This window comes from Trachemys scripta, chromosome 1 (assembly GCF_013100865.1).
Source record: "Trachemys scripta elegans isolate TJP31775 chromosome 1, CAS_Tse_1.0, whole genome shotgun sequence".
In the NCBI taxonomy this organism is placed as follows: domain Eukaryota; kingdom Metazoa; phylum Chordata; order Testudines; family Emydidae; genus Trachemys; species Trachemys scripta.
In genome coordinates this window covers 52,121,896-52,135,691 of record NC_048298.1, presented here as the reverse complement: position 1 = coordinate 52,135,691, position 13,796 = coordinate 52,121,896, and the positions used below count along the sequence as shown (strand labels likewise).

The following is a 13,796-nucleotide window of genomic DNA, read 5'->3' as shown; positions in this document are numbered from 1 at the left end:
AGGAAATCTGTGGTGGAGCAAGGAACTGAACCCAGTCCCAGGTTACTGCCATAGGTAATGGACCATCCTTCCTCCCAAATTCATAGAATCATAGAAATGTAGGACTGGAAGGGACCTCGATAGGTCATCTAGTCCAATCCCCTGTACTGAGGCAGGACTAAGTATTATCTAGACCTCCCCTGCCAGGTGTTCACCTAACCTGTTCTTAAAAAAACTCCAGTGACAGAGATTCCACAACCTCTCTAGGTAAATTACCTGATTTCTTTTTAGTAATCTTATTTCTAATTTCAAAAACTGTTTGTAAATTCTACAAGTAATTTGTACCTTATTGCTGTCACCATATAATTGAAGCCTTAGTTATACACATTACAATATAATTTTCACTCAGCTTCTATTAGTCTTGCTTTATTGTTTATTCCATATCACTATATACGCTTTTAATAGTTTACAGACAAATTGACCAGAAAAACCAGCAATGTTTTGTGTGCATTGTGCTTTTCTCTATTCTAGTTTGTACATCTGGGAAAATTTCTCCCTCGTCTTATACACTGTTCATCTACAAACATGTTGCCTGAAACTTATCTAGTGGATTTGAGCCTGGGAAAAAAGTTACTGCTGTTTATTTACATCTCATATGAGTCAAGAAAAAGTTCCTTTCTCCATATGTCCATGAAGCAAGCAAGACCATAGGTTTTGGGGGGAAGAGAGAAATATAGAGATTTTATTTAATTTTAACTAACTGAAGTATTAACAGTCTCCAGAAATCTTTGTTCATTAACTTAAAGGGCTCAGTACACTCTCCGAAGGATTAAAGAAAAACTATCAGAAGGAATAATTTCTTGCCTTTCTTAATGCACTCTTAATTTAAACTACACGGTGTATACCAGCAGTATCTTTATTCCTTTTACTAGATTTAAATGGAAAATATCTTAATCACACATATACATCCTATCCCTTCCATACTATAAAGATTGAAAATGGTAGTTTCAGTTGAATTACCTGGGTAATGGTAAGGAGGCTGGCAAAGAAGCACTGCTCCAACACCCTCCCGTACTTTCACCTCATAGCGTTCCTCGGGTGGAAACGTATCAAGATCTAGATTAAAAAAATAAAGAGACAATATAAGTGTTTTTCAGTGTTTTAGGATTATTTTCTATATTCGGATTTAAACATACAGCTCCTTTAGAGATGAATGTAGAAAATACATCAATGCTTGAAACAAAGTGCAGGGTCATACAGCCTGTTTTGTTTGCTTTAATACTAGTAGCACCAACTGTAATGGCTCTGCCTGTTCTAACCACTGCAGTTGCAACTGCCCATAAAGAAAAAAGAAATGTTGACTTTGGCTCTGATTCTCAGGTCCAGGTAAGGTGTATTTAGAGCAAGACCCCAAGGATGGGTAGGTGACTTCTGAGAATCTTTCATTTTCCCAAATGAGGGGCTGTCCAGGAGGCCAACTCAACCCCTGTTGTAACTTGGAGCATCCCCATGGCTTCCCCCAAGATGAACCAGGCTGTCCCTGCCTCATGGACTATTCCAACAGCCAACTACTCAATGGCAGAGTGGTCCAGCTATGTATCCTATGCCAAGAGCTTTGAGATGGGGGCACAAAGCCAGCTGGGGGATCCTACTGTCTCTTTTACTAAGTGTTTGAATAGCACAAAGTACAATGGGAGTGGGGGAATCCGGAATGGGTCTTCTAAGTGGCTAGCTGAAACAGCTCTATGACCACCTTGTGCCAGTGGAACAGTGCAAAGGGTCTTCTGTAGAAGGGCCAAAAATCAGATCCTTTTGAGTTACACATTCTACAGGCTGTAGTATTGCAATAATGGTGGCCACGATTATAAGACAGTGATGGTTTGGTTGCATGTCAGTTACTGACAGCAGATTTTATTTATTTATGTTAAGAGTGGTACCTACAAGCTGGGCAATAGCTACCCTTCTTGTGTCACTTTCATTGTCGTATCTCTTATCAAATTAGATTGGGGCTGGGACTGTCTCTTTTACTAAGTGTTTGAATAGCACAAAGTACAATGGGAGTGGGGGAATCCGGAATGGGTCTTCTAAGTGCTGATGTAGTCTAAATAAATAATAATAAAGTATTAAAAGCTGTGCACAAAATCCTTCCCATCAAAAGCCAAAGGAATCATCCAACCTAAATTTAGATTATTTCAACTCTCTTTCCCAGGCTGCTAAAAGTGTCTGGTTCCAGGATCTAACTACAACTTACGTTCATGAGTAGCAAGGCAGAAACAATAACGACTAATCAGGATAGAGATGCATACGCACTTACACAAAAGGACAGCTGTATGGTTTATGAACTACTGTAACTGAGAAGACAGTAGAATAAATACTGTACACATAGCAGAGGGACATCAAAATAATAGGGTAAGAGGAGAAGCAGATCTTTTTAGTGACTGCTTGTAGGACAAACATCATAAAAGAAATCTCTAAAGACCTCTGCTATTAATATATAAACAGGGTATCTCTTCAAATGTCTGAACACCACACTCTCTTGATTCACTTTCTAGCTCACAACTAATTCAACCAATTATTCTTATGTATGGTTGGTTTAGTATTGGTACAAACTAGATTTGCAATGAAATCTGAGCTAGTTAAGAACAGTCATTCTGGGTCAGACCAAAGGTTCATCTAGCCCAGTATCTTGTCTTCCAACAGTGGCCAATGCCAGGTGCCCCAGAGGGAATGAATAGAACAGGTAATCATCAAGTGATCCATCCAGTCGCCCATTCCCAGCTTCTAGCAAACAGAGGCTAGGAACACCATCCCTGCCAATCCTGGCTAATAGCCATTGATGGACCTATCCTCCATGAACTTATCTAGTTCTTTTTTGAACCCTGTTATAGTCTTGGCCTTCATAACATCCTCTGGCAAGGAGTTCCACAGGTTGACCGTGCGTTGTGTGAAAAAATACTTCCTTTTGTTTGCTTGAAACCTGCTGCCTATTAAAGCATATTTCTTTGATCAGGAATTGAATCCAAGCCACTGCAGCAAGAGCACCAAATCCTAACCGCTAGACCACCAGGGAGGACATAAGTTCTTAAATTGGCATGGCTTGGAATTCATGTATGTATGTATTCACCTACAGCATGAAACAGATGCCTTTCATTTGTCAAAGTGGACTACTCTTATCAAGCAGCTGTCCATGATATTTGCTTCCCGACTTCACAACATGTTTTTCCTGGCTCTAAAATTTCACAATTTCTTGTGAGGTTGCCACTGTTTTTCTTTCCCTCTTTCATCTTGGCATACTGAAGTTGTAAATCTATTATAGTGATTGTTAAAATACTAGTGCTACCCATGCGTGGAAAATATAAAACAAAGTGATTACTATTTTGAATATGGCCAAAGTATGGTTTGAGGAAAGAAAAAAAATCTAGTTGTCATTTTTTAAATATTTACTTTAATAATTTCCAGTTAAAATACGTAAATGGCTAACTTTATATCTGGACTTTTTATTTATGGTGTGTTTTGGATAAATTCGTGAACTTTAGGAATAATCACCACAAATTCAAAGGCATAGAAAAGAACAGGCAATTTAAATGTAAAAATAAATAAATTAGGTTTTTAGTGAAATAGAACGGTCTGTGCCAGAGTGAACAGAGATGTCTGTACAATTACTGATCTATAACTGCACAGTTTCTTCCCACTTATGAAATGCCCTGAATGCTGATTGGCTCTGAGTGTCTGATTTGCATAATGACTATCGTTATTACTCAGTAATTATAAAGAATGTGAATCCTTGAACTGTAATTGGAAGATATCCATTATTAACCAGAGTGCAAGAATTTGTATAATCACTTTACAGTTATAACTGTACATTGATTATGCAAATGTCTTTGCTTGCTCTGTTTGGCTACTACAGTCCCTCTGCTATGATTTGGCTCCTGTTATTACAATTTTCAATTCATTTTCCACCAAAAAGGAGGTGGTTCAGCTTCTGACTCCCATCAGCATAAGTCAAAAAAGCACCAACATTTTACATGAAAGAAGAAAATTCCCCAAAGCAAAGGAAGTTGTTGTGGGTGTGCGTGCGCACGTGCAAGAATGTGCGTGCATGTGTGTGGTAACAGCTGAAAGGGAAAATCTTTTTAAAAACTACTTTAAAACCTTTGATTCATTTCTCTCCTGGAGACCCAATTCAGCCCCATTGAGATCAATGATATTTTTGCCACTGTTTGCACGATTGGACTTTTCAGTTTATCCCCCGCCTTCCTAAGAAGCCAGCTTGGATTTTCTCCAAATGACAATTTTTATTTAATTGAATTTAAGATGGCTGTCTTCACTATGAAAATCTCTTCCCTTTTCTCCCAAGTACAAATATTAAACATTCTTTGAATTTCACCAATTTTTTTTTCCAGTTTTATAGAACGGGCAAGTCAATGAAAAAAATTAAAACGTTTTTCACAATTATTTTTAGCATTTTTGAATGAGCTCTATGCCAAATATGGTTCTGAAACAGAAGTATTTCACAGTTATTGTGGTGGTGGTGGGGAGGGAGAAGAGCTTTGCTGACCTATAGGGAGACAGGGGAAGGGGAAATAATGGAACAAAGAAAACAAGAGACCACAAAGTTTTAATGCTTTTTTAAAAAACTGATTTTCAGCAGTTTCCTGGCATATTTTGGTTTCTGTTGTTTTTTTGATTCATCCCTGTCATTAGCATTTGAATATTTGCTTACAAAGCTCAGCATAACAATGCTGTTAACCTGATATAACCTAGGGATGTAAATATCATTTAAAAAGTTAATTGTTTAAATGATTAAAATCATATCATTTAACCGGTTAAAGGGAGTGGGACTGGGGCTGCTCTGACCAGCCCGGGGCTGGGGCTGCTCTTTAAAGTGCTCGACTCCAAGTCTTCAGCCACAGGCATCTGCAGTGTGAACTACTGGAACGCATGCCACTCCTTGGATATTAGTGGGAAAGTGTGCCTACGGGCTAAATTCACCTTCACTACAGAGAAACTCTAATCCAGCCTTGCGTTTCTGGTAGAAAACGCACTGTGGAATATTTCTATTTAAAATACAGACCACACTTGCATCCAGACTTATGTGAAAAGTCTGGCTTCACTTTTAAATCTTTGGTCCCATAATATTAAATTTACTTTCACAAAACATTACAACATGGGGTTTACATTAAACCTCTTAAACCGGTGGTATTATCCACTAAAAGTGAAATACTGCCCTGTGCAGAGAGCTATCACAAGGCCTATGGAGCACTTGTCTTGCCTAAGCCCTTAATATGGGGATTAAGCGGTCCATAGAGCCCTATACAGGATCTCTGCATGAGGACAGATTTCACCCTGTGTTTTTAATGTACAAAATATTTCCAGGATAATATCATTTTAAGGGGGAAATTAAAACAAAACAAAAACCCTTCTTTCTACAGATGATAAAATCTAGCTATTTATGTTACCTAGGTACATCCTTTTTAAGGTGACCAGATGTCCCGATTTTATAAGGATAGTCCCAATATTTGGGGATTTGTCTTATATAGGCGCCTATTCCTCCCACCCCATTCCAGGTTTTCACACGTGTTATCTGGTCACCCTAATCTTTCTCAACAAAGTATCTGTTGTTGACAGTGTGTGTGTGGAAAAAACTGGCTCCATTGTCTGAAGTTGACAGAAAAGCCCTCAGCAGGGCCTTAAATGTGGCATAAGAATTGCAGCATTCTTTTCACTATAAAATGACACATCATCCATCTTCAAGAACTTCCAATCTGTTTTGACAAGGATGACAGCTGACCTTCATCATGTGAACCTATCTGTATCTCTCTTCTGACAACTTCCCCATGGGTTCTATTGTGTCTTAAAAAAATTAGGACACTATATGCCTCAAGATTGTGGGAATTCCCCCTCTCTGGCTAAACAAGCTGTGTGACCCTCTTTGCAGATATAAACTTAAGGCCTTTGAAATGGTTGTAATGCCAACAGCAGGATAAAGAGTATAAGCTGCTTTAAAAACTTACTTCTTGCTGGTCTGTCGATGAAGGCACATTATATAATTTTCACAGAGCAATACAATGATACAATGTAATGACTGTAAAATGCTGCAACAATAATACAGTGAAACATTGACCATTTAAACCTAATCAGTATGTGCTTATCTGTTTTAAAGTTAACAATTGCTTACATCCAAAACTTAGAGTAGCTTCAGCGCTTCGGACAGTTCCAAAGATATTCGATGCTATGCAAACATATTTCCCAGCATCCTTTGATTTCTCTGGGTTATTGATAAGAAGTCTACCTCCCACCATACTGTAGCGATCCTTTGTTAAATCAATATCCCAGTCATTTAGTTTCCACCTATTAAAAAAAGAAAAGGTGATGTGATGGTTGCAAAAAATCTACTCAAAAAATTATTTGCAAGAAAACTCTTCATATATGGGTTCACAACTTGCTATTAATTGTAAATAACTATGATATTATATTCATGTATTACAATAAATGGTTTTATTTTAATTTTCCTCAGACAAGGCTCTCAAATTTTACCTGCCTTAATAGCATATAAACGTGATGTACGGCAGTGTAGTTGTAGCCATGACAGTCCCAGTATATTAGAGAGACAAGGTGGGTGAGGTAATATCTTTTAACAGAAGTTGGTCCAATAAAAAATTATTACCTCACCCAAATTATCTCTCTATAAACATGATGGTCAGTCCAATTCGCAAGGTGAGAACAACCACCATCCGTGAGACTGAAAGAGCTATACAAGGGTGGGGCTGGGGGAGGGGGTCAAGTAGCTAAAGAAAACCTCCACTGTGCACCCATGGAATATGCAACAACAGAGTTACTACCTAATCTCTACCAGATCCTCCCCCATACACTTGGGGATGTGTAGGCCAAGGAAGTTACTCCAGGCATAAAGTAATAGTAATACCAGTGAAAAGAAAGTCAGACTTCTTCTAACACTGCCGTTTTTTTAAACAACAAAATTGCTGGGGACTGCTACCCTGACTGCTAGAAGAATGACTGGGGCACTCTGCATGGGAGACTGGGTGTGTAAATGGATGGGTCAGCTCCCACATTTGAGGCACTGCTGTTTGATTCCATAAAATACAACCCCATCAAGGCAGGAACTCAGTGAGCCAAATTCATCCCTAGTGTAACTCTACTCATTTCAATGGCGTTACTCCAGAAATGAATATGACCCAATACTTTTGAACTGCCCACACAATTCCATGGGAATGTATAGGTATTATTGTGTCCACTAGAGGGAGCCCATAATCTTGCTTGAAGGCAACAGAAATGTATTGAGAATATATAAAGCCTACAAAGTTCAAAGTATGCACACAATTTCATATCAAGATCTACAGGCAAACAATACTTTTTTAAAATCAGATTACTCTCTGTTTGCTTCTTCAACAAAAAGAACTACTGAAAGGTTGTGTTAAATGCAGTTACTGTTGGGAAGTTAAAGTTAATTAAAAATTGAAATTTGAAAAAGAGAGAAAAATCATGTGAAGTGATTTTAATAAAAATACATCCCTAACAAGATCAAAACTCAATAACTTTCAAAAAGGAAGCTTTTGCATAGCATCAGCAGTAATAAACAATAATAATAATAGTAATAAAATCTTTAATTATATTAATGGGAATTAAAAGTTGTTATTTCATTCCCATTAAGAAAATCACATGTAGACATTATTAATAAATTATAAAATATATGCAGAAATATACAAGGGTAGCTATCACATACATAGTTTAAAATATGACAAAACAGACCAGAACATTCTACACAAACTGGAATCTGGCAAATCAGAAGAAAAAGTCATAGTAAACATGTTCTTCTGAACTTGTTAGTTTGAGGTCAGTACACAGTCATGTTTCCTTGATCCAGCTTGAATTTTTCTTTTTGTATGAACACAATATTATTTATATTCCTTCGTAAAACAAGGTTACTCTATAATTAAATGTCATAAAAATAGACCTTAATAGACTCATTCAAAATGTGCACAAACCATATAACCATATAACCATATAATGCCAGTATATCTTTTTTGAGATGGGGAGACCACATCTGCACACAGTATTCAAGATGTGGGCGTACCATGGATTTATATAAGGGCAATAAGATATTCTCTGTCTTATTCTCTATCCCTTTTTGAATGATTCCTAACATCCTGTTTGCTTTTCTGACTGCCGCTGCATACTGCGTGGACATCTTCAGAGAACTATCCACGATGACTCCAAGATCTCTTTCCTGATTAGTTGTAGCTAAATTAGCCTCCCATCATATTGTATGTATAGTTGGGGTTATTTTTCCCAATGTGCATTACTTTACATTTATTCACATTACATTTCATTTGCCATTTTGTTGCCCAATCACTTAGTTTTGTGAGATCTTTTTGAAGTTCTTCACAGTCTGCTTTGGTCTTAACTATCTTGAGCAGTTTAGTATCATCTGCAAACTTTGCCACCTCACTGTTTACCCCTTTCTCCAGATCATTTATGAATAAGTTGAATAGGATTGGTCCTAGGACTGACCCTTGGGGAACACTACTAGTTACCCTTCTCCATTCTGAAAATTTACCATTTATTCCTACCCTTTGTTCCCTGTCTTTTAACTAGTTCTCAATCCATGAAAGGATCTTCCCTCTTATCCCATGACAACTTAATTTACGTAAGAGCCTTTGGTGAGGGACCTTGTCAAAGGCTTTCTGGAAATCTAAGTACACTGTGTCCACTGGATCCTCCTTGTCCACGTTTGTTGACCCCTTCAAAGAACTCTAATAGATTAGTAAGACATTATTTCCCTTTACAGAAACCATGTTGACTTTTGCCCAACAATTTATGTTCTTCTGTGTGTCTGACAATTTTTTTCTTCACTACTGTTTCAACTAATTTGCCTGGTACTGAAGTTAGATTTACCGGTCTGTAATTGCCAGGATCACCTAGAGACCTTTTTAAATATTGACATTACATTAGCTATCTTCCAGTCATTGGGTACAGAAGCTGATTTAAAGGAGAGGTTACAAACCATAGTTAATAGTTCCACAATTTCACATTTGAGTTCTTTCAGAACAATGGAGCAATTAAGGAAATCATCTGCAAACACTTGGAAGGTGGTAAAGTGATAAGGGAATAGCCAGCATGGATTTGTAAAGAACAAATCATGTCAAACCAATCTGATAGCTTTCTTTGATAGGATAACGAGTCTTGTGGATAAGGGAGAAGCTGTGGATGTGGTATACCTAGACTTTAGTAAGGCATTTGATACGGTCTTGCATGATATTCTTATCGATAAACTAGGCAAATACAATTTAGATGGGGCTACTATAAGGTGGGTGCATAACTGGCTGGATAACCGTACTCAGAAAGCTGTTATTAATGGTTCCCAATCCTGCTGGAAAGGCTTAACAAGTGGGGTTCCGCAGGGGTGTGTTTTGGGACCGGCTCTGTTCAATATCTTTATTAACGACTTAGATATTGGCATAGAAAGTACACTTATTAAGTTTGCAGATGATACCAAACTGGGAGGGATTGCAACTGCTTTGGAGGACAGGGTCATAATTCAAAATGATCTGGACAAATTGAGGTAAACAGGATGAAGTTAAACAAAGACAAATGCAAAGTGCTCCACTTAGGAAGGAAAAATCAGTTTCACACATACAGAATGGGAAGAGACTGTCTAGGAAGGAGTACAGCAGAAAGGGACCTAGGGGTTATAGTGGACCACAAGCTAAATATGAGTCAACAGTGTGATGCAGTTGCAAAAAAAGCAAACATGATTCTGGGATGTATTAACAGATAAATGTCTATCAGGGATGGTCTAGACAGTATTTGGTCCTGCCATGAGGGCAGGGAACTGGACTCGATGACCTCTCGAGGTCCCTTCCAGTCCTAGAATCTATGAATCTATGAATCAAAGCATGAAGAGGCAAACTTGTTTATCTTAGCGATTGGCTGAACAAGATGTAGGACTCAGTGGACTTCTAGGCTCTAAAGTTTTACATTGTTTTGTTATGGAGTGTTATTATGTAACAAAAAAAATCTACGTTTGTAAATTGCACTTTCACAATAAAGAGATTGCACTACAGTACTTGTATGAGGTGAATAGAAAAATATTCTTTTGTCATTTACACAGTGCAAATATTTGTAATCAAAAGTAATATAAAGTGAGCACTGTACACTTTGTATTCTGTGTTGTAACTGAAATCAATATATTTTAAAATTTAGAAAATCATCCAAAAATATTTAATAAATTAAATTGGTATTAGATTTTTTAACAGTGTGATTAAAACTGCGATTAATTGCAATTAATTATTTTAATTAATCGTGCGAGTTAACTGCGATTAATTGACAGCTCTAGTGGAAGTCTACATTCCCCATGAACAATCCTGCTGGTTTGGACTTTGAAGAAGTCATGGTGGTAAGGGGGGGAAAAAAAACCATTAGCCTCCACCATCACCATAAGAACGCAAGAACTCTCTCTATTACGAAGGATCAGAATCAGAATGAGTTGTCTAGCCCCAGTGTTCTAATCTCCTCTCAAGTTCTCCATTCATCACAGATATTTTGTATAATCAAGTGATCTGCAAGGATGATGAGGTGAAAATGAACATTTGGGGGGTACTGTGTTGATGGTACAGTACAGTAGATGATCATAATGTTATTATAGACATTGACAGAATGGCTCAGTGACTCAATTGTGTCTTCCTTCATACAACTCTTGACAGAGGAGTAAGTCTGTCAGTTTGTGAGGGTAGATGAATGAAATGGGTCCCTCGCCTTGAGAGGACTTAGAAGTCTGTCCCTACTTTGAAGGAGGTGGTTATCTGACCATGACAAGAATGTAAACTACCATGCTCTCATGACAAAAGATAAGCTCCAGAGTATGTCCTTTGATGTGTGTTGAACCTATTGTAGAGACCCATGGAAGCCATGAGATCCTACACTTGCACAGAAGAATCAATCATCATGGACTGGTTCATTAAGAATATGAGGTTTATGATGACAGAGTTCATATGGTGAAACTCTAGACTAGAGCTCGTAGAAACATTTTCAAAATAAATTTCAATTAAAAAGCTTCTCAGGTCCAGGATGACACTGCTATCCCTGATTTTGACTGACAGGAAATGAAGGACTGTCTTGAAAGATCACAGCTAGGCTCCCAAAAACAAATTAAGAAACCTGAAAATGTTTCATGAAACACAATTGATATTTTCTGTCCAGGACTTCCCTAGACATTATTGCAAGTATAACAAAAACTGTCTTTTTAATTAAAAAATGCACAAACTTCAAAAATGTATAGGAAGACTATATATCCACTTGCTAAACCATTCATTCATTCAGAATCAGCAAATTATAATAGTTGAAATCTTTAGTGTGTGAAATGCCTGACAAGCCCTGTAATTCAAAACCAAGCTAAAGGTTTACTTGTAAGTTGGAAAAGGGATTGCTCGAGCTCTGCAGTTCATTGAAACTTGTCCATCTGTAGATTCCTCAGGGTAGATGGTATAAATGGGTTGCTCCTCAAAAACTGGGCCATATCCTTTTCCATCCTCTGAAATAAAAATATAGGTTCACAATTAATAGATGTTAAGAAAGTAAATCTTATGTACGGCCATACTGGGTCAAACCAAAGGTCCATCTAGCCCAATATCCTGTCTTCCGACAGTGGCCCATGCCAGGTGTTTCAGAGGGAATGAACAGAACAGATAATCATCAAGTGGTCCCCCTCCCCCATTGCCCATTCCCAGCTTCTGACAAACAAAGTCTAGGGACACCATCCCTGCCAATCCTGGCTAATAGCCATCAATGGACCTATCCTCCATGAATGTATCTAGTTATTTTTTGAACCCTGTTATAGTCTCGGTCTTCACAACATCCTTGGGCAAAGAGTTCCACAGGTTCACTGTGCACTGTGTGAAGAAATACTTCCTTTTGTTTGTTTTAAACCTCCTGCCTATTAATTTCATTTGGTGACCCCTAGTTCTTGTTATGAGAAGGAATAAGTAACACTTCCTTATTCACTTTCTCCACACCAGTCATGATTTTATAGACATCTATCATATCCCCCCTTAGTCATCTCTTTTCCAAGCTGAAAAGTCCCAGTCTTATTAATCTCTCTTGAACCAATTTACATCATCCACACCTATTAATTGGGTATTGATTTTCATTAAGAAACAAACAATAAAAAATACAAAAGGCCCACCCTTTATAACATGCTGTGTGTGTGGATGCTGTTGGTTTGTTAGCCCTGCAAAACTAAGTTCTGCATGCATCAACAAAAAAAGCACAGCATGGACATCAGTGCTGGCTTCCTTTTACCACTCTTCTCTGGGTCATTCTTGCCCTGGGGTGAGGGAGAAGGTAATTTAGATTTCATTTCCATTAATTTCTTACCCTCTCTGCTGACATTACCAACTAGAGTGACAATTAGTGCCAGGTCTGATGGAAGTATGTGTCATTTGGACATCTGTCTACTAGGAATGCACTTGAGACCAACTCATCTGACACAGGCCAACATACTGCCAGCACTGATAGTGAGGACATGTGAGCTGGGACAAATACAAACGAGTGAGCTAAAGCTGAATAATCTCTTTTCCTATGACCTACAGAACACCAAAGTTTTTATATGTATGGAATGAATCTTTACTGTACGGATAAAAGACTAATATGAAAGAAAATGAAGCTGAGCCTTCCTCTCCAAATCAAATTGCTCTCCTTTTATTCAGGCCTCTTGGAAAAGAAAAATGATGTTGCCACTTTGATGTAAGATGCTGCAGGCAAAGGTAAATTTATCATTGTATATTCAATTAAATCCCAAAAAAGCTATGTTAAAAGAAAAGTTGATGTGACAGGTATTGCTTACATTCATGCTTGCATTGAAAAGTCTCACAAGTTAGGAAATTCCAGAATTAAAGTTCTCTGAGCAATTCACATTTTTAAATAGCTTTGTCCCCCCCCATGCCCGTCCTCTTCCTGAGCTCCTGACCTCTTCACCTTGCTCTCTCTCTCTTCCCCTCCTTGCTTCCTGCATTCAAGACAGGCTGCTTTCGCCCTCCTTCTCCACATTGCCAGAGCACCAGCAGTGGCTCTTAGTTCTGGTGACTGTTGACACAGTGGTCCCCAGCTCCTGGGAAGAGTAATGACAGGGAATTTCCTGTCTAGCCCCTGCAGCCCTCGTATGTAGCATGCACAGGACAGTCTGCAGAATGTGCATGTAGATGCTCTGGGGGGGAAGAGCATGCTCAGTGCAGGTGGAATGTTAAGAGATTTTAACTGACAAACTCTAATAAGTCTCTACTGAACAAATGCGAACTGAGATTTTTCAAAGTGTTATAATTGGCTAAATGTAGCTAAATTTTCAAGGGACCAGCAAAAGCTGCAAGCCAGATACCCGGGCCACCTCCCGACCAAACAAAGTCTTGCTCCAGAGCATGGAGGTGCTACAGCTTCTCTACTAAATGAGAAAATGGAATATACCTAAAATATCAACTAATAAATTAATATCAGTATTTCATTCATAGGACCTAGCCACATCAGCCACAACATCAGGAGCTCGTTCACCTGCACATCTACCAATGTGATACCATCATGTGCCCCCCTGCCATGTACATTGGCCAAACCAGACAGACTCTATGCAAAAGAATAAGTAAATTATATTTCAAATTTGAGTAAGTTATATGATTTCATTCTTCCTATTTGGGGCACTCTGTGCCAAATTCTAAAGTTGAGGGGTAGGATATTCAAAAGCTCTGAAATGTCTGAGGGGCCCCATTGAAAAGTCACAGGGATGTGTGTGCCTAAGTAACTTAGGCACAATT

At 38.2% G+C, this 13,796-nt stretch overlaps 1 protein-coding gene across 1 annotated transcript in view; it reads right to left on the bottom strand.

Annotated features, from left to right (window-relative positions):
- Window positions 1-13,796, bottom strand: part of CNTN1 (contactin 1) — a 250,038-nt gene that overhangs the window by 139,998 nt on the left and 96,244 nt on the right. Inside the window, exons 3-5 of the mRNA XM_034769465.1 lie at window positions 11,404-11,530; window positions 6,158-6,330; window positions 1,000-1,095 (exon numbers count right to left, since the gene is read on the bottom strand). Coding sequence (XP_034625356.1) covers window positions 1,000-1,095; window positions 6,158-6,330; window positions 11,404-11,530 — 396 coding nt within the window. The remainder of the gene's footprint in view (window positions 1-999; window positions 1,096-6,157; window positions 6,331-11,403; window positions 11,531-13,796) is intronic.